Source organism: Myodes glareolus, chromosome 8 (genome assembly GCF_982192425.1).
Source record: "Myodes glareolus chromosome 8, mMyoGla1.1, whole genome shotgun sequence".
In the NCBI taxonomy this organism is placed as follows: domain Eukaryota; kingdom Metazoa; phylum Chordata; class Mammalia; order Rodentia; family Cricetidae; genus Myodes; species Myodes glareolus.
Window position 1 is genome coordinate 75,668,006 of NC_142033.1, and position 20,945 is coordinate 75,688,950.

Below are 20,945 nucleotides of genomic sequence, written 5' to 3' on the forward strand. Positions count from 1 at the left end.
GTCCGGACATGTCTGTTTCTATGACCTGAACTCCCATGTCCTGAGTTAATAGCAGTCCGGAGGTGGCACGGGGGTCCAGCCCTGCGGAGCCCTTGGTTGCCCTTCTTGTTGGGATGACGGGGTCATATTGGGGACTGACATCAAGCCCTGAATTGCCCCAAATATTTTCGGGCCCTGGGAACTTGGGCCCCTCAATCCGTTTTTTGACAATGACTGAACAGCCTGAGGAATAAGTTGTCCATTTATATCCCTAACTGATCTGCACTCATTGGCCCAATGCTTCCCCTGGGGCAAGTACCTGGCTGCCTCTGCGATGTTGATGCTGAGGGTCCTGAATAATTTGAGGTATTATTATTACTGGGACATTGTCTTTTAAAGTGCCCCAACTGTCCGCATTTAAAGCATGCCTTCCCCTTATCCCCCCTGGCGCCTCTAGCGGCAGCAAGCACAGCAGCGGCCAGCCCTGCATTGGTTAGAGGCCCTCCGACTTCACGGCAGGCTTTGATCCAGGCCTCTAATCCTTTTCCCTTTACTGGAACTATCGCTCTTTGACATTCCTTGGTGCTCTGTTCAAAAATTATCTGCCTTACAAAAGACATGGACGTGTCCAAGTTCCCAAGTATTTTTTCAGCTGCCTCTGTCATTCTAGCCACATAATCAGAGAATGGCTCTGCAGAGCCTTGAATAATCTTGGTGAGGTTACCAGCCGTTTCACCCTTATTAGGGAGGGATTTCCATGCCCTATAATGAATACCATTAATCTGCTGATGAACTTCAAAAGGATAATTAGTCTGGTTTCCAGAAAATGGTCCTTGTCCAAGAAGCATATCGGCCGTCCACTCAGGGTGGCCACCTTGTATGTTTATGCGCGCTTGGACCTGAGCTCTATCCTGGAGAATGGATTTAAAATCCAGGAACTGCCCCGACGGAAGAGCTGCTCTCGCAATCTCTTGCCAGTCTGTGGGCGTCAGCGCTTCTGTAGCAAGCCTTCTCAATAGTGTAATGGTATAAATGGCAGTTACTCCAAAATTTTTTGCAGCCTCAACCAAATCCTTAAGCGGTTTGTAAGGTACTAGCTCATACCATCTAGTATGAGTCTGCACATCTTCAAAAACAGGGAAGGCAGTCGCCAGGCGCGACCAAGTCTGCCTCCCTATAAAACTGCAGCCCTCAGTCTGCGAGTACGTGGGTGGAGAGGGGCGGACGGGGGAGGGGTGGAAGCCAAGGGCGCCATAGGTCTTCCGTTCCCCTTCGCAAACACGTCATCATTGCCCCGCCTTCGGTCATACCGCTCTTTCTCATATCTAGCGGCTGCCTCCTCAAGATCCTTCTCCTCCTGAGGATCTAACTCCTCCTCTGATAAATCTAGGTTTGCAAACTCCTCCAGCACTGGAAATAAGGGGGTTTTCTTCCCCTTTTCTTTAGTTACTGTTTCTTGATCCTTTTCTTTTGATTTTTCCTTTTTTCTTTTAGGCCTATCCTCATCCTTCTCCTTATAATCCGATTCTGAAAGGCTGTCCTGATGTTTCTGCAATGCCTTGCGACCTTCTTTTAATATCTCTACATTGCGTTCTTCCTTCAAACAGCTCTGCACCAACCTCCAAAGAGGAAATGTGCGATTATCTTCGGGCGGCTCCCTACAGTGTATGTCTGTGCACCACATGTGTGCCTGGTGACTGCAGAAGTCAGAAGGTGTCCTATGCCCCAGAACTGGAGTTAATTGCAAATGAGAGCCATCATGTGGGTGCTTGAAATGGAACCTGAGTCCCCTGGAGGAGCAGATAGTGGTCCTTAACTGTTGAGCCATCCCTCCAGGCCTGGAGGTAGGTTAATATGCTTCTCTCACACTTTCAGCTTCTCTTAAACATTTGTTTTTCTCATCTTTCTAGTCCCAAATGCTTCTAAAATCATTTCATGCATGACAGATAACCACAGTGTTTCTCCAAAGACTCCTTTCCTCAACTATTTGAATGTGACTGGAATCTCTGGATGTCTACCTTGAGCTGCAGATAATCCCTCATTTCAACTTTATGGAGTAATTGGGTTGCATGTATGAGGTATACTTCTAGCTAAGATAGCTGATCTTTAAGGCTCTTAGCTGCTAGACCTTTTTTTTTTCCCATTTTTTTGAGACTACATTTCAGGTGGACAAAGCTGGCCTTGAACCAGCTGATTTTGAATTCTTGTGATTCTCCCATTTTTCTCCAGTTAATATAGTGTTAACGGCTGTCTACCTCACTTCTTTATACTTTGAATTTTGCTTGTTCCCTTTGGGCTTTTACCGTGCCAGTTATTCTGTGCCTTCATTTGTCTCATCTGTTCAGCAACTTCAGCCTGCAGAGTAATTCCCTGTGGGCAGTTCTTCCTTACCTCACCCCACCACTCCTGGCTCAAGCAGCACACTAGAGTTCTACATTGATGGGGGACTGCCTTTTCCAGGATCCTCTTGGGAAAGCACATGTCATTCTACACACCGAGTCTCTCAGTTTGTGAGGGTACCTAATTTAGAATTAGCAGATTGCCCCCATGCTTAATTCACAGCCAGGTTTTGTTAAAAGGCGACCACTTTCTTGTCCTCTGAGAGCAGGGCAGAGTAAGCAGTTGAAGGATTATAATCAGTATCACTGAGACTCAAGACTTGGGAGCCACAGGCTGTATTAGTCAAAATCCAAGAGTTGAGAGCCACAGTCTATATCCTAAGTTTAGGGGCTGGAGAGATGGCTCAGAGGTTAAGAGCACTGGCTGCTCTTCCAGAGGTCCTGATTTCAATTCCCAGCAACCACATGGTGGCTCACAGCCACCTGTAATGAGATCTGGTACCCTCTTCTGATCTGCAGGCGTAATTGTATACATAAATACATAAATATTTTTTTTAAAAAGTTTAGGACTGAAAAACCATCAGGATAGCACTATCCTTTAGAATGCTTTTTCTACAATTTATATAATATTTTAGAGTGTAAGTAAAAATTGTGTGGAAAGAGCAGATACAGTATAGGAGGAGCTAACACAGCAGAGGCAAGGGAAAGACAAGACATTAACAGGTCAAATTCAAGTTAAACTGGATTAACAAGGTAGAACAGTAAGTTTCAGAGAAACTATCATATACATGATTTCCCCAACAGACTTTCATGTGGTCAATTTGATTCTGACAAGGGTACAATATTGATACCCTTGAGGTTTATAGCCCAACTTAAACTAATGCGATGGGAACTTTACATGTAGGGAAAAGTATACAACTTGTAAGTCAAAATGTGAAAGAGAACCCTACTAAGGATGTAACACTGAAGTGTTGGAAACAAGAGACTCATGGAGGAAATAAACACAGAACCAGTCATTTTGTTCACACACGTGGCATATGCAACTTTTAATAAATCAAAAGAAAAAGTCCCAAATATACAAGTGAAAAAAATTCCAAATAGTTGACACAGGCCTAACTAATAGCTACTTTATGTACAGCTGTATAAGTTCAAAAAAGCTATCCTATACGTATGTACAAAAGTTTATACACAGGTCTGTACATGAGGGTCTATACATTTTTTTTCAGAACCCTTAGGTGTCACATCTAGAAGACACCAACACTTCATTCACATATTTTATAAAAGAAAAGATTTCAAGGATTAATAATATTGTGTCCCTTGTATTTGGACCATGTAGGTAGGCTCCCATTTGATTGGTTGACAACCTCATAATGTAGATCATGGTAGGTATGTGGGTCCCTTCACACAATGTGCTCCAATGTAAAAGCCCATAAATAAAGATGGGGAATGAGCATCATGGCCAGGATGGTACCACAGGTCCAGATGGGTAAGCTTGTCTGCCTTGCTCACTGTCTGTACTCCAGTTCATCTACACTGATGACTTTGGTGGGCATAGAGGGCAGAGGCTGTTGTAATACATCTGAGCCAAACCATTTTGCAAGGCCCACAGGAGAGCTGCTCCTTTGGCTGGTACGATGCTCCAGCTGGGAGTGCATGTGGGGCAGGCCTGATCTGCTGGGCACATTAGGAGGAGTCTGAACGTTGATAGCTGCTGCCTGGGAACCAGAACCTGGAGGATGCAGAACTATGGAGAGAAAAGTGTCACCCGGTGCTGTAGCAAAGAAACTGCTCACACTCCACCCATTTCTATATTTACAGATCTAATAAGAGGGCCCTTTGGATACTCCCAAATACTCTTGATAGTATTTTGCTACAATAGTTTCCCGTTACTTTCAGGGGTGGGGTGTCTACCAAAGGACTTACTCCACGGTTTCCTAAAAAAAAAAATGCAGAATCCTAGATGACTTTACATAGGAAAGCTCAGAAGCCAGTGCTATAAACCCACCAAGGCTGACCTGAACACATCAGGATGTCAGCCTTCAAGGGGGTGGAACAACGCCAAAGCATTCCTAGCTCCCATGGTCCTTGCAGTCATAGATGGCATGATCAGTCCCCTTCACCTGTTTCTCTAGGGACACCTGTACCTGCTAGAACCAGCTAAGGAACGAGGAGTTGGTGATAAGTCACTCTACTGGAAGTATCTCAGAAACTTCAGTGTGGTCAGCTAGCCTGGCTCATTGCTGAACCTTACCTGAGCGCTGCAGCTGCTGCTGCATCACTGCCAGGTGCAGAGGGGTTCCAGGGCGAGGGTTTAGGAGAGGGTGACTAGCAGCAGAGAAAGGGTACAAGGGTTGCCCCAGGAGTGGGCCAGATATTCCCTGTAGAGGAGTCATGTCTATCCCAGGGGGAAGCACACCTGATGGAGAGAAAAAGAAACTTCTGAGAAGTTGTGTCAAATGTACCTAAAAATTTCAAGTTTTACCACAAATTTTTGCTGATTTGGAAACTTAGGAGTGTTGGGTGTGGTGGCACACTAGTTTTTTTTTAGGATACTGAAAAATTATGAAAGGCCACTTCATTTTATTTTTCAAGACAGGGTTTCTGTGTAGCTTTGGCTGTTCTAAAATTAGCTCTATAGACCAGACTGGTCGCAAACTCAGAGATCCACCTGCCTATGCCTCCATACGTGTGTCAGGACACACAAGAGACAATTTTAAATGAATGCTAAAGCCAGGCTTTCTAACCTTAATGAGCTAAAGGGATCAGATCCCTACGCATACCTACCTACCTACCATGATGCAACATTACTGACCACCCACACCCAGTCAGAAACTCACCAGCTTGGAGCAAACTTGGAAGATGCTGTGGATGTATTCCTTGGGCTATTAACCTTTGGACTAACCCTGGGTGAAGCTGGTGAGCAGGCCGAACAATAGGAACATGAGGGACCAGGGGAACTTGGTGGGGAGGGCGAAGAAAAGGTGTTCCTGGACCTGGGGGTGCTAAGGTGGGTGTTTTTCTCCCGGCTGCTTTAGGTCGGTAATCTTGTTCTTTGGTATAACGGTTGTTCTGGGACAGTGGAGTGGAGCACGAAGACCACTGTGATGTTGAGAGTTTAGGATTTGTCGTAGGAGAAGAGTCTTGATCATTATTGGGCATGGGATTAGATGACAGCAGGTTCTCTGTAAGGAATCAGTCATAGAACATTGATATTGGTATTGATACCAGTTCCCAATTTATTTCAATCCCCAACAGACTAGCAAACTTTTTAAAAAGCTGGCAATTCTTATTTGATTCCTCTTCAGCAATTTAGATGATTTCATGGAACACCATTTGCCATAAATGTAGCCTAGGAGAGTTGAGTTAGGGTCAGAGTAGTTAAGGCCTTGAGCTAGGACTAGATGCTAATATTTTGTTTTAATTCTTTTATTTTCCATGTATGGATAGGTGCTCTGCTTGTGTGTATGTGTGTGCATCATGTGCAGGTGCTGGATACGACAGGGTTGAAGTCACAGACGGTTGTGAGCAGCCACATGGGTCCTGGGAATTGAACCCAGGTCTTATAAAAGCAACCAGTGCTCTCAGCCATATCTCTGGCCTGTAGATGCCAAGTTTTAAGGTCTTCCAATTCCATGCTGGAATAATGGGGCTATTTGTTTTGCTTTTCCATTTTCCTTTCTTGAAGGGTCTTAGACATGAACCCATGGTCTTGCACATACTAAGGAAGTGTTCTAACACTGAGCTACATTCCCAGTGCATAATGAATTTCTGACACAACACAAAAGAACTCAAAGATACCCATGACATACAAAAATGGCACAAGTTTCCAGGCTTAGGAGGTAGTCCCTTAGATCCCAGGACTTTGTGAGGTTAGGAATACCCGGTGAGATTCTGTATCAAATGAATCAATCAATCAACCAAAAACCCAAAACAAAAAACGGAAGCCTGTGTCTAGTCTATATTCCCTTCTGCCAAAGGACAGCTACTAGTAAAACCAGACCACAAAAACAGCCCAATTTAGTTAAGTGTCTTGCTCTACATCAATGGTGGAGTAAACAGTATCTTTGGTTCATATGGAAGAGCTGGGGTTAGAGATACAGATCAGCAGTTAAAAGCTCTGAATGCTCTTGAAGACCTAAGTTCATTTCCAGCACCTACATGGATGCTCATAACCACCTATAACTCCGGGCCCAGAAGATCTGATGCCCTCTTGTGGAGACATACCTCCATGTCCAGACATACCTACAGGCAATGCACATAAAAACATAAAAATGTTAATAAGCATTGCCTGCTCTTCCAAAGGTCTTGAGTTCAATTCCCAGCAACCACATGGTGGCTCACAGCCATCTGTACTGAGATCTGGTGCCCTCTTCTGGCCTGCAGGCATACATGCAGACAGAATACTGTATACATAATAAATAAATAAGTAAATAAACATCTTTAAAAAAATGTTAATAAAAACTGAACTGTATTAATATGCTAAATAAATCTGTCATTCAACTTGGTAGACTAATAGGAATCCTAAGCTAGAGCACACCTGTTATCCCAGCTGGACAGAATGTCAAGCGAGCAAGTTTGACTGTGAGCTCGCCCAACCCACCTCCCTAACACTGCAGTCATGTATGCCTAGGTTCTGTCACAGGTGAGCAGTACCTTCACTGGCCTTCTGAGTATCCTCTTTAGCATCACCAGGAACTACTGTTCCAGGTGCTATTTCCTCCTTGCTTTTTTCTCTGCTTTCATACATCTTCCGAATCACTGAGGTAGGGGTGAAGGAGGGAGAAAGCTGCAGAGAAGAGAGGCAGAATTAGCATACTCAAGTGCCTTTCTGTAATACTAAGCCAGGGTTTCTTTAGTTTTTGGATACTGGGATTTAAACCTAGGGTCTTAGAAATGCTTGGAAGCACTTGACACTATGTATTCAGCGCCCGCCTTGGGCCTGGCTTCACCTTCAACAGAGGGAAAAGTCCCCATTTTGCCTACGTAGGTAGAGGGAACTCTAGCAACTCTAATGCTCTGGTCTATAGACATTGGAAGAAAACACAAAGAGGCAAATAGTCATTGTCCCAAGAGCTTCAGCCCTTGTTCACCTGTAAAAATGTCTCTCTTCTCATGCTTATCAAGCCTAGGATAAGATGGGGAAGAAGAGAAGGGCACAGCTGGAACTGTACCTTAGTAAACACGGAAGGGATGCTTCAAAGACAACCTCAGAACATATGATACTCTTTGTTCCTGGTATTTTTCTTTTAAAAATACTGTGTGCAAGAAAATCCAATTATCTTAAAGCTTTCCTCACCATTGCGGGTCCTTTGTTCTTGTTTCTGTTGTTTATTTTTTAATGATTTCTATTATGCATGTGCCCAAAATTTGAAAGGCAGGAGACAAGATCTAACTGACAAACAAAACTTCCAGAATCTCTCTAAAGCAAGAGCTTTGAGGTGCTTAGTGCAGAGACCCATATGGAATCCTGAACCACAAAACAATTGTTTTTCCCTTTGTCTATCAGCTTTGAAAGGATGATTAAGGTCTGTAGAGGTGAAATTAAAAACTATTTAAAAAAAAAAAGGCAGTGGTAAAGGTAGACTAGCACCTCAAATAACAAACCCACGATAGAATACAACAATCTGTGGACATGCCAGCATGCTCACTGGACAAGTCACTCCCCTGATCTCCTGCCTCACCTCTGTCCTTTACTTCCCCACACCAGCTATTCTAGTTTGTTTTTTAAAAAGGCTCTCAACTAGGCACAGGTTGGCCTTCAACTCAGAGATCCATTTGCCTCTCTGCCTCTCAAGTGATGCCATTAGGTGTATGTTACCAGGCCTGGCCCAGCTTTATTTTAAGCAATGATGTCTTACTGTACCCTGGCACAAGTTTGTTTATCTCCTAGAGCATACTTTTCAATGTAGGGACTTTAGTAGAACAATGAGTTAGGGGAGGGAAGACATAATAAATAGAAAGGCATTAAAAGTCAGTAATCCTGTGGAAAGCATTCAGAGACACAGGAAGCACACTGGCATAACAGATAACCTGATTCAAAAATCTTAAAGTCATTCAGTTACCAGAAGTCACTGACCATGCTTGTGATTGAGGCAGAAGGAGCTGGGGAAGAGGAATTTCCTCGGTGCATGGGTGCTGGTGACTTTGATACTCGCTGTTGCCTGTGAACAGATCCATTAACAGTGTCAGCTCTCAATTACTTAACGCCAAGTCTAAAACAATGTAATTCAATAACAGTCCAGGAACTTAGCACATCTTTCACTTATCCACTTATCCAACTTAATTCTTTTTTTCAGTTTTTGGACAGGGTTTCTCTATAGCTTTGGAGCCTGTCCTGAAACTCCAGTAGACCAGGCAGGCCTTGAACTCACAGAGATCCATTTTTCACTACTTCCTGAGTACTGGGATTAAAGGCATGCACCATCACCAGCCGGTGAAAAAAGTTGTGTTTTTTTTTTTTTTTCAAAGATAGGGTCTCTCTACATAGTCCTGTCTACTCTGAAACTCACTATGTAGACCAGGCTGGTCTCGAATGCAGACATTCTCCTGCCTCTGCTGGGAGGCACTATCCCCAGTTATTCTACTTATTCTCCCTTAGCCTGGAGGAAAATGGGAAACAGGGTTGGTATAGAAATAGGTTGAGGAAGAGACTATGTGCACTCCCTGCACTTATACCAATCGTTAGTGACTGAAACCCTCTGAATCCCAGGCAATGATATGATATCAATGTTCATAAACTTGGCAATGTATCCTAAGTTAGTACATGGGAAAGAGCCCCAAACCTGGGGGTTTCATAATTTATCATTTACACCTTCTATGTTTTGTTTTCTTTCTTTTTTTTTTTTTTCTCTTTTTCCAGAGGGCATTTTGAGACAGGATTTCTCTGTGTAATCATCCTGGCTGTCCTGGAGCCTTTAATCCCAGCACTCAGGAGACAGAGGCAGGAGGATTTCTTCAAGTTCAAGATCAGCTTGGTCTATGAAGTGAATTCCAGGACAGCCAGAGTTGTTACACAGAGTAACCCTGTCTTGAAAAACAATATAACAATGACAAAACCCAAAAAACAAAACTAAGCAATGATATAGGATTCCTCTCTGTATGCTATGAATATGTTATTACCAGGGGTTATTAAAGAAGTTCTTTTGGCCAACGGCTTAGTAAAGCCAGGTGGGAAATCCGAACAGAGATATAGAGAGAAAGTAGGCAGAATCAAGGAGATGCCATGTAGCTGCCAAAGGAGAAAGACATCACTTGGCAGCTAGAACATTTACCAGTAGGCCACAGCCTTGTGGTGATACACAGATTAATAAAAATGGGTTAATTTAAGATGTAAGAGTTATTTAATAAGAACTTGAGCTAGTAATTCAAGCAGTGTTTATTAATATTAAACTATTAATATATTAAACTATCAATATAGTTTCTGTGTGATTATTTGGGTCTGAGCAGTGGGAAAATGCAAGAGCAGTTTCCACCTAAAAAGCAACAAAATAAAACAGAAACAAGGGCTAGTGGTGTGGTATGATAGAGTCTGGCATGTCCAAGGCCCTGAGTTCAACCCCTGGCACAGTAAAAATAAAAGAAATTAAAAGAAAAGAAATTAACCAGTAGAAACATTGTAAATTTTAAAATATATTTACTTGTAGCAAATTGTAATATCCAATTATGAGACTATCATGATGAATTAGCTAACTGAAACTCAAAAAAATCTATTAAAATTAAGAATACAAAATATATAGAATAAGAAAATTAAGGAAGTACTTATTTTTAAAGGCTAGACAGTGAACACTTCAGAGGGGGCAAACTGAATATCAGCACAGGGCACATAGCAGGATTCTGTAGAATTCACCTGAATTTTCTCTATAAATAGAATCTGCAGTGGGATGGAATGCCCATCTTACATTGGATCAGCATATACAACCTTATATATGATTTACCAATCTCAGAAGGCTACTTACAAATCAGTACCCAAATCTGTATAAGTAGCATTAGAAGTTTACCTGTTTCTCAGTCCATCTCTGGTTCTATCCACTTGTGGTTTGTTATAAACAGGCTGATAGAAGGATGCTGCCTGTACTGCAAGGTCATGTGGGAGGGCCAGCCCCTCCAAGGCAGCCTGCTGCAATTCTAGCTGGCTCATCTGCTCAACAGAATGGCAGGGAACAATGAATGAAAAAAATGAGGAAGTTCAATTCTCCACCAAGGTCTATCTCATGGTTTAAAAGGTAGCTAAGAAAACAATATAACAAATAACTATGTTATTCTGCTGTCCACTGAATGATATTTTTAAAATTTAAAAAGTGGGGTGAGAATGGTTCAGTAGTTAAGAACATTTATTGCTATTGCTGAGTATCCAGGGGTTCAATTCCCAGCACCCACATGGCAGTTCACAAATGTCATAACTCTAGTTCAGGGGATCTGATTGACTTCTTGAAAACTCTCTAGGCAATGAGCACACGTGGTACACAAACATAAAGCATTCATACACAAAAATCTAAAAAAAAAATTTTACTTTAAATAGTACTCATCACTCAGCAATTTTCTCCTATGAATGAACTTGAAGTAAAGTATCATTGCAGAACAAACCATGTATTCCATTGTTGCAATTTAATCTCCACCCTACAAGCAACAGCAAGTGTGAAAAGGCAAGGAGACTAGGTCTGAGAAAGAGCTCAGCCTGACCTGGGCTGTGACAGGGCTCATGGGCTTGCGCATTCCTTGGAATGGATCTCCAAGTAGCTGCTGGGGTCCTGATGGGAAACCTGCCAGAAAAGTTTCAGAATCAAATGTCAAGCATTAGTGCTCCGGACAACGTAAGCACCCCCACCCTGTTGTGCTTGCTTAACGGGGAAGTGTTGCTTCTTTGGCCCGATAAAACATCCCCTTTCGTCTCTCCTCCCACAGTGCATATGTGGGCCTTAAGCAGAGTTCTTATGGCCTCAACTGCTGGTGTAACCTTCTTCCCATTAAGCTGTCACCTTTGTCCTTTTCAGAGCTGGGAGCTCTCCGGCTAACAAATTTTCTCTTCAGCAAACTGGCCAGGCTTGACAAGCTAGCTGGCACTAAAGTAGAGTCCAGAGCTCTGAGGGTCAGTTCCCACACAAGTCTATACGACTGCAAGCAAATATTAAGGTATCTGATTGGCAAAGGCAAGGAGCCGGCAGCCTCCAGTGGTTTGATGGCAGAGACACTAACACAGCTTTCTGGAATTGCTTCTCTTAGGCACAAACTGAAGCAACACAGGATTTCACAGCTCAATGTGAACCAACTTCAACTGATCGTCCAGAAAGTCATTACTCTGTGACTGGCTCCTTCATGTAGTTTCAAACTCACTATGTAGCCCAGCATGGCCTTAAAACTTGAGATCCTCCTGCTTCATCATCCCAAGTACTGAGATTAAAGGAGTGTATCATCACTTCCTGGCTTTCCTTAAGTCCTTTATCACAGACAGACCTAAGAATCCAAATTAACTTTTCAGCTGAATTCTCTTAACAAGAAAACTAAAGAGCTATACTCATTTACTATGAACATATTGATTTAAAAGGGGAGCTGGATAAAAAAACAAAACAAAACTATCTTCCATTTTGACTACACACTTTCTACATAAACTGAAAGGAATTTCAGTTTCAATTTGAATTTCCCTTCAAATTCTTTTAAGCATATCTTTCAAAGTCTGCCAAGTCCAGGGAAGAAGTCTATCCTTCTTGGACATGAGGGGAAGACAGACATGCATAAGAGCAGGTGCTGAGATTGGAACCTAGTCAATGGTGGAGTGTTTAACTGGTAGACATGATGCGCAGGGTTCAATCCCCAGCAGTAGGGAACTAGTTACCAATTGGTGATGGTATCCTTGGATGAAGATAGTCTGCTGATGCTGCTCGAGTTTGAAACACCTGTGACATAGGAGGGGAGGGCGCTCTTTGGTTCAATAAAGATGCAGTAGGTTCCAAGCTCCCCATAAGGCCACTGAGAAGATTGGAAGAAGCAGGTCTCTGAACCGGTTGACCAAGAAGTTCCTATAGGCAGAAATGCCAGATCTCTGTGAACAAACCTACTTCTTCCTTCTAGTTCAAAGTTTTGAAACAGAAACTCATTTTGGGAAGCTAGCCAATGTTTCTCATGCACCAATGAGGATCCGGTATCTGTACATGTAAGACATTTCCCCAAATGTTTTAGCTATCAACTAAAGTTAGTACTAGAAAAACAGATCAGGTACTCAAATTCCACAGAAACTGCAAACTGGCAAACCAGAAACATTTAAAGCATCACAGCCCACCCACTTGGATTAGCAACATAGCAAATGACCTTAGGTAGCAACAGTACATATCTGACTGCCCAAATAAAAGTCACTAGGAGGGATTAGTCTAAGACTGTAACATACCTGTAGGATGTTTTTAGAGACAGGCTGGCCTGGAATTTCAGCTGGGCCCAACAAGTGACTTTCAAGGTTTCGCTACAAAAGAAAGGAAGAAAACTGGTTATAACTTTAAGATAAATTTTATTGATTACCACATAAAAAACAGCAAATATTCCCAAGGGAGTTGACAGTTAACAGCAAAATGATGCTCAAGTCAGAGAACTGATTTCAACCAACTCACTCCTACTTTCACCCCATGTGTCTCAACAAATCCTTCCCATATACATGAAGAGGTATTAGGAAAGACCCCCTAAGTTAGCAGTAGTCCATCTTTGAAGAAACCTTTACTGATCATTATCAATAAGAAGATTTACTGATGAAAGAGAGTATTAAAAACAAGGAGCTGGAGAGATGGTTCAGTGGTTAAGAGCACTGGCAGCTCTTCCAAAGGTATAACCTGGGCTTTATGGCCAGCACCCATATGATGGCTCACAACCATCTATTACTCTAGTTCCAGGGGATCAGACATATTCTGGCATCCAGACACAAGACATGCACATATATACAAGCAGATAAATAATCATACACTTAAAACAAAAATAAATAAAACTTTAAAAACAAACCAGAAAGGCAGTGCTGACACATCTTTAATCCCAGTACTTGGGAGGCAGAGGCAGGCAGATCTTTGAGTCCAAGTCTACAGAGAGAGTTCCTCAACAAGCTCCAAAGCTATACAGAGAAACCTTGTCTCGAAAAAAAAAAAAAAAAAAAAAAAAAAACAGAAAAAAAAAAAAGAAAAATCCAACCAGACAACTAAAAACCAGCAGCACAACAGGCTAGGCATGATGGTGATGCACACTATTCTTTCTAGCACTCTGGTGGTTGAGGCGGAACGAATAGGAGTTTCAGAAGCTTGGGATGCATGAAACATGGCCAGGAGGTAGGTAAGAGGCACAGCCTTTGCCTAGAAAGAATGAGAGTCCTGGACATGATGCTAAGAGTCACAAAACTAAAACAAAAATAATGAATAACATTGCAAATTTGGTCAGAATTGTTAATGTTTCAGAGTTTCAGCCAGGCGGGTAGCACATGCCTTTAGATTGAGACAGAGGCAGGTAGATCTGAGTTCCAGGCTATCCTGGTATACATGGTGAGTTGTGGGACAGCCAGGGTGACATAAAGAGACCCTGTCTCAAAACAACACCCTCAAAGGCTGGAACTATTATTATTATTACTACTACGCTGCCATTTCAAATTCAGTTCCTAAAAATGTCTCTCATATGCAGAAAAAAGTTCTATCTCCATTCTGCTCTTAATCTGTCAATGGTCTTTTGCTTTGGACAATTAACCTACTGTGTGGCCCTTGAGCTCAATCAGCAGTACTTTCTGTTGCAATTCCCCTTCCCTTAGAGGGAGCTATCAAGTCCACAGCAGTTTCAAAGACTTTTATTGTTGGTTTTGGAATTGAGGCTAAATGCAGATGATTTTAATAAGTAGGTAACTTACTACATGGCTTAGCATATTTGCAGCACAATCTGCAATTCCAAGGAATACAGTTTGAGAATGAACTTCATTACTTAGAAAGACAGTGGCAGATGAGAACTATTAATCAGCAGTAATGATTGAAGACACTGACTATAGTAGCAGACCAGGACCTCACATGCAAACCAAGCAACATGGATATATTCTAAGTTGTAAATATCAATCTATCCACTTTATATCTCAATCTTGTTAGCAGGTGTCTGAGGTTCATTCCTTCACCACAGTTGAAACTAGAAGTACGTAAGAGCACTTGAAACTCCAATATCAAACCAAGTGCACTCATGACTCAGGGTCAATATTGTGCAATAAAATAAAAGGTTAAGACATGAAATACTGAGTTCCCTTCTTTCCATCTCAAGACACGGTCTGTTTATGTAGCCCAGGCTGGTCTCAAACCCGCCATTCTCCCCCTGCTTCCTCCTCCCAACTGCTCCCAGCTGCTTTGTCTCCACTTGTTTGGAGATTCACACTAAAAGGAAAAAGAAACCCTATGATAAGATTCAAACGACAAAACTAGTTAGTTCTGAAATACCAAGGTGGGGCAGGGAAGTTCCATGCACAGCCCTTTTTTTTTATGAGCCAGGTCTTGTTCTGTATGTAGTTCATGCTAGCAAAAACTCAGGTTGGCCTTCAATTTATAATTGTTCTACCTTAAATCCCCCAATAACAGGATGTATGCCATGGCTAAAAACATGTGTGCCCCTCATTTTATAGCATTTATACCTATTGTGTGGCGGTAACTCTGAAGCAGTTTATAGGATCATTCCCTTTGAGTTGTATGTTATAGTCTGAAATGTCCTTCAAGTGGGCAAGAGGAAGGCACCTCTATTGGACCTTAACTGTTGATCAGGAAAGAAAAACTGAAAAATCATCCCCTTCACTGGGTATAAAAACAATCAGGGCTGGAGAGATGAATCAGCAGGAAAAGTACATGTTGCATGACAACCCAAGTTCAATTCCAGGACTCACAAAGTACAAAGAGAAAACTGACTCCCTCTGGTTGTTTTCTAACCTCCACACAAGTTAGGGGACAAATATGCCCACAAAAACATATACATGCACACAAAATACTTTTAATACATTTTTGTGGGGGGGGTTGGTTTTTTGAAGACAAGGTTTTTGTGTGAAACAGTTCTGGCTTTCTTGGAACTTGCTCTATAGACCAAGCTGACCTTGAACTCAGAGATTCACCTGCCTCTGCCTAAATGCTGGGATTAAAGGTGTACCATCATCACAGTGAATCAAACATTTAGCTACTTGTAGTTGCTAGGCAAAAAAGGTTGAACAAAAAGAGGTGAAATTCAATTTGGCAGATCTGATACAACGTAGTAACCAAGACTAGGTTTCGTTCTTCAGATCTAAGCTGTTTCCCGGTTACTTCGTATCATAAAGGAAGAGTATAAGATAAAGACTCCGGCTGAAACTCACGCTTTAAATACTGCTATGATATTTGGTATGTACTTTTAAAAAAGGAGATAGGGACTTTCTAGACCCTTTGAGCTTTTGATTATCTTATAACCACTTTCCAAGTAGTGATGGAAGCACGAGCCTGCCCTATCATGCTCACTTCCATTTTTGGTATGTCAATAAATCTGTGTGACTGTTTAATTAAGAACACAGGTAATCCAGGTAGATACAGTGAATACAAAGTGTGAAAATAAAGACTTTACATTAGGGGGCTGGAGATTGCTCAGTGGTTAAGCACACTTGGCGGCCCTTCCAGAGGACCTGGGTTCAGTTCCCAGAACCCACATAGTGACTCACAATCATCTGAAACTCCAGTTCCAGGAGGGTCTGACACCCTTTTCTGGCCTCTGTGTGTACCAGGCATGCAAGCAGTACACAGACAAAATGCTAATACGTAAAAAAATTAAATAAATCTTTAAAAAATTTTACTATAAAATCTTGCAGGGCGTTTGTGGTTTATGTCTTTAATCCCAATACTTGGGAGGCAGAGACAGGTAGACCTCTAAGTTTGAGGGCAGCCTAGTCTACAGAGCAAGTTCCAGGACAGCCGGAGCTACACAGAGAAACCCTGTCTCGAAAAGCAGAACAAACAGAAAAATCTCGTATTGACAACTGAATAACTAGGAAATTTTCCATCGAGCACCTCTAAAAACATAGCATCTTTACACACACACATATATATATATTTCTTTACTTTTTTTCCCTTTGGTTTTTTTTTTTTTTTTTTTTTTGACAAAGGGTTTCTCTGTGTAGCTTTGGAGCCTTGTCCCTGAATTCACTTTGTAGATCAGGCTTGCCTTGAACTGCCTTTGCCTGTGTCCTGGGATTAAAGGCACGTGCCACCACCGCCCAGCATATTTATTTACTTTTGAGACAGGGTGTCACTATGTAGCTGAGATTGGCTTTTCCTGAGTGCTGGGGTTAAAGCATGTGTCAGCACACCTGACCTGATAACCACTGGCCCTGGCTGTTCCTGAGCTCTGAGCTCCTCTCAAATACTAGGATTACAGACATACATCACTATGTTCAGTTCAGCTTGAGGAACAAGTTTCTCTTTTGCAATGGTGATCCTACATATTAGGTTGTGTTTCTCCCACTGGGTTATATCCACAACTCAGTTACTTTTCTTTCTTAGGAAAGGACTTCATAAAGTTATGCAGAAATGAGTTAAACTGAATTATTCAATATCCCATTATACCAGACATATACATAATCCACAGATATGCTTTTTTCTACTAACAAATAGCATATCCATAATCAAGGAACAAATAAATACCTAAGACCAAACAACTTCTAAAGAAATTACCAATCTACTCAAAATACCATTTATTATTGTAGTGGGAGGTCATACCAAAACAGGAAAAGAAGAGGCTGGATGAGGTTTTCTGAATACTTACACTGACTTTGGGCTGAGTAGGCAAAGTCCCACTTGCCTTCATGGTGCTCACTAGCTTGTTGAATGCAGTCATATCTCCATCTTTCTTGAGCTGTCGATTGCTAGTTACAGCACTCAGTGTCTCTTCTAAATGTTCTGCCATGAAGGGAGTTGAATTCTTCATTTGCTGGTCCACTTTCAAGCCTTTGAGCCCTGCTTCTACCTCTTCCACTGAAAGTACAACCCCTGAATGTGCTGAGAAGTTGAGAAAGCTCTGGTTACACCAAGCAAAGGGGTATTTGGTAGGAATTCTCATTGGCTGTCATGACAATTATTTCATAACTGAAGTGAGGCTGGCAAAAAGGCTGCCAATGAAAACAGACAAACTGAACACTTAAAATCATAGTATTTTAGTAGGAATAAGGCTATAATTATGTACACAGAAAAACACAGGTGGGCAAGGTGGAACACACCTTTAATCCCAGCATTAAGGAGGCACAGGCAGACAGATCAAAGGGAGTTTGAGGTCCACTGTACATACGGAGTTCCAGGACAGCAAGGAACACAAAGACCCTGGCTCAAAAAACAAACAGATAGGAGCAAACATCTGGAAAAAATGGCTCAATGGTTAAGAACACATATTGTTCTTATAGGAGCTGAGTTCAATTACCAGCATTCATACCAAACAGCTTGCAACTGAACTAACTGGAACTCCAGTTCCAAAGAACCTGTACCTCTCTCACCCCCTTGGGCGCGCGCACGCGCGCACACACACACACACACACTCACATAAATAATAATAAAAACAAAAGAAATAGAATAAACTACACCAAAAATATTTAAATGCTAGAAACTGGGAGGGCAGAACTATGGAGTATGAGTTTTCAAAACTTGGTAAGATCTTACATAGTGAGTTCCAGGACAGCCAAAATGACACAGAGAAACCCCCTCCCCTGCAAACAAACAAAAAACAAACAAAACCAAAAAAACTTGACAAGACCCTGTGTGTCAGACAGAAAGATACCTTATAATAACTCTCTCCACATTTTGCTACTAGGTTAAGAACCCAGACAGCTCAACGGTAACTAAACTGTACTGTGGTCTCACAGCACTAACTGATGTTAAGTACTTGTTGCCTAAGTGAGAACATGGTAAATGGAGGCACAGTTGTGAGGAATAGGCAAGCTATGCTTGGGAGGACAGAAACAGTCCTGGGTTGTTACCACTGAACCCTAAGTAAAAATCGGAGGGAGGCTGGGTATAGTGTATACCTTTAATACCTACACTCTTAGAGACAGAGGCCAGAGCTTCTCTGTGAGTTATAGGCCAACCTGGCTTACATAGCAAGTTCTAAGGTCAGCCAGGGCTTAAAAGATACAAGGTCGTGTGGCAACACGCCTGAGTCTTTTCGAAAAACCTCAACCAATCCCCACCATGCTTGATGAGAAGCAGTATATTAGAACCACTGCAAAAGAATGGGAACTTTGCATAGCTAAACAACAAACACTTACAGCTCTCCTTAAGTTTTTCTTTATTTGCAGAAAGGCTAGAAAGAAGAGGTTTTAAATCCACTTTGGCTTTCTGTAGCATTTCTAAAATGTCCACTTTATTTTCAGCATGGTCTTCTGATGGTATAGGAGCAAAATAATTCCCCGAGTTCTGTCCAGGAGAGAGGACGGCTTGTTCCAGACCTGATTTTGTAAATAAACATACCTACAGTTGGTCCCATTGAACATACATACTTCCTTTCAACAACATAAAAAGAGCAGTAACTGAAGGGTTTTCAGTATCCAAAACTCCTTTAACCCTAGTGGACCACACACCAGGGGAGGCTCAATTCACATACAAGGCTAGAATGTGAAGGTCTCTTACCTGCGAGTCTCTCAAGCTCTTCATGTGGTGTAGATCCAAGGCTACTAGATCTGCTCCCTGACCGGCTTGGGTTAGAGAACCACCTACTGAAACGGCTGGCAGAGACTGACCCTTCTCCCAGAACGTCTTCTATCATCTGACAAGAGAGACAGAGGGGTTAAGGTGAGAGTCTCTAGGTGAAAAGGACATGAAGGTTAAATGTTAAGACAAAGACTTTGAAACTTCCTTTGACAATGCTGACCCAAAATTACTTTCAGAACTTAGGAGTTGAGCCTTTTTCTTCCCCTTTAGGATCTTTCCTGAACAACTCAAACTTGGGCAGTAAAACAAACAAACAATAAACAAAAACAAAACAAAAAAAACACAGACCTCCTAAGCACATACAGCATAGTCTCTATGTTACTTAAGAGTTCTCTACCGTTTGCCCCATTAAAAAAGGTATCTTAGGAGATTCAGTTTCAAAACCACAATCAGTACCAGAGGAAAGTACTCTGACACCATGTTCAGTGAGATTGTCTATGAGGAAATGATTAAAGAAAATCCCTGGCTCCAAACTGGTGGTCTCGGGATTGAAAGGAGTATTAGGATATTCAACACTGACAAATTCAAGAAGCCAAGATATAGAAATGTAGAGCTAAGAAATGATCACTATAGCCAGTAGGTGGGCACACATCTCTAGTCTAAGAATTTGGGAGGCAGAGGTAGGCAGATCTCTGAGTTCAAGGTTAGCCTGGTCTACAGAGTGAGTTTTAGTATAGCCAGGGCTACACAGTGAAACCCTGTCTCAAAAAACAAACAAAAAAAGAAAAGATAGGAAAAAAAGAAAAAAGATCATTATTCCAGACAAGGGAGGTGCAACACATGTGATCCAAGCACTTGGAGGGGTTGAGGTCAGCTTGGGTCACACACTGACACTCTGTCTCAAAAAGTAAGCATCAAGAAGAAAAACACAGGAGAACAACTCCAGTTGAAGTGCAGAAAGTGGATATAAAAGTATCATAAATGATATATCTCAGTGGAACAAATGAGTGCAGGCAAAATACAATTTAGTGTATACAGAAATTTTATTCAGCAAAACAAAAACTCAAAATCCACTAAAACCCCAAACAAACACCCTGAACGGTAGTTACTATTTCAATTTTTAAAAATGAGAAATTTAGGGCTGGTGACATGGCTCAGCAGGTAAATGCATCTGTGGTACATACCTGATGACCTGAATCCACGTAAGGTAGGAGAACCAACTCTAAAAAGCTGGCCTCTGACCTCCACATACGCACTATATCACGTGTGCACTCACCCATACTAAAAATAATACATTTTAAAGGTAAATTACTTAATCTATTAAAAAAGTTTAAAAAAAATCTATTAAAAAATGGTGACTTTGCATTTTAATGTATCGAACATAATCTTACTAAATAGGAAAAGTCAAAAACAAAAATAAAGGACATAAAGTATCTGGCCATTTTCTAAAAAAAATAATACTGAGAAAACACCCCCCCTCCCCGTTTTTCCATGCAGCCCGGCTGTCCTGGAATTCACTTTGTAGACCAGGTTGGCCTAGAAATCAGAGACTTGCCTGCTCTGCCTCCCCAATGCTGGAATTAAAGACGTGAACCACCATCACCAGGCGAGAAAAGTAATTTCTGTTTTGCTCAGTTAAAGACTTTGCTTCCCTTTTCTCGTTTTCTTTTTTCTTTTCTTGAGGCAGGGTTTCTCTATGTAGGCCTAGCTGTACCGGAACTCACTCTGTAGATCAAACTGGCTTTGAACTCGGAGGCCTCTGCTGCCATCCCCAACATACACATACACACACACACACACACACACACACACACACACACGGGCTAGGATTAAAGGCACTGTCCACCACTGCCCATTTTTGTTATGTTTTTTTCAGAGAGGGTTTCTCTATAGAATCCCTGGCGGTCCTCAAACTCACATAAATCTGCCTGCCTCTGCCTCCTGAGTGTTGGTATCAAAAACATGTGACACTACTGTGCAGCTTTTTTTTAATTTT

The 20,945-nt window shown here is 41.8% G+C and overlaps 1 protein-coding gene across 3 annotated transcripts in view; it reads right to left on the minus strand.

The window, feature by feature from the left end:
• Positions 1-3,334: 3,334 nt before the first annotated feature.
• Positions 3,335-20,945, minus strand: part of Eif4enif1 (eukaryotic translation initiation factor 4E nuclear import factor 1) — a 43,118-nt gene continuing 25,507 nt past the window's right edge. For all 3 annotated transcript variants that reach the window (XM_085692140.2, XM_085692139.2, XM_087909153.1), the window contains exons 8-19: positions 18,929-19,064; positions 18,568-18,747; positions 17,079-17,311; positions 12,697-12,768; positions 12,148-12,331; positions 10,998-11,077; positions 10,316-10,455; positions 8,395-8,479; positions 6,972-7,104; positions 5,156-5,500; positions 4,570-4,734; positions 3,335-4,062 (exon numbers count right to left, since the gene is read on the minus strand). In XM_085692140.2, the coding sequence (XP_085548266.1) occupies positions 3,824-4,062; positions 4,570-4,734; positions 5,156-5,500; positions 6,972-7,104; positions 8,395-8,479; positions 10,316-10,455; positions 10,998-11,077; positions 12,148-12,331; positions 12,697-12,768; positions 17,079-17,311; positions 18,568-18,747; positions 18,929-19,064 (1,992 nt within the window). In that variant the 3' untranslated portion in view covers positions 3,335-3,823. The remainder of the gene's footprint in view (positions 4,063-4,569; positions 4,735-5,155; positions 5,501-6,971; positions 7,105-8,394; positions 8,480-10,315; positions 10,456-10,997; positions 11,078-12,147; positions 12,332-12,696; positions 12,769-17,078; positions 17,312-18,567; positions 18,748-18,928; positions 19,065-20,945) is intronic.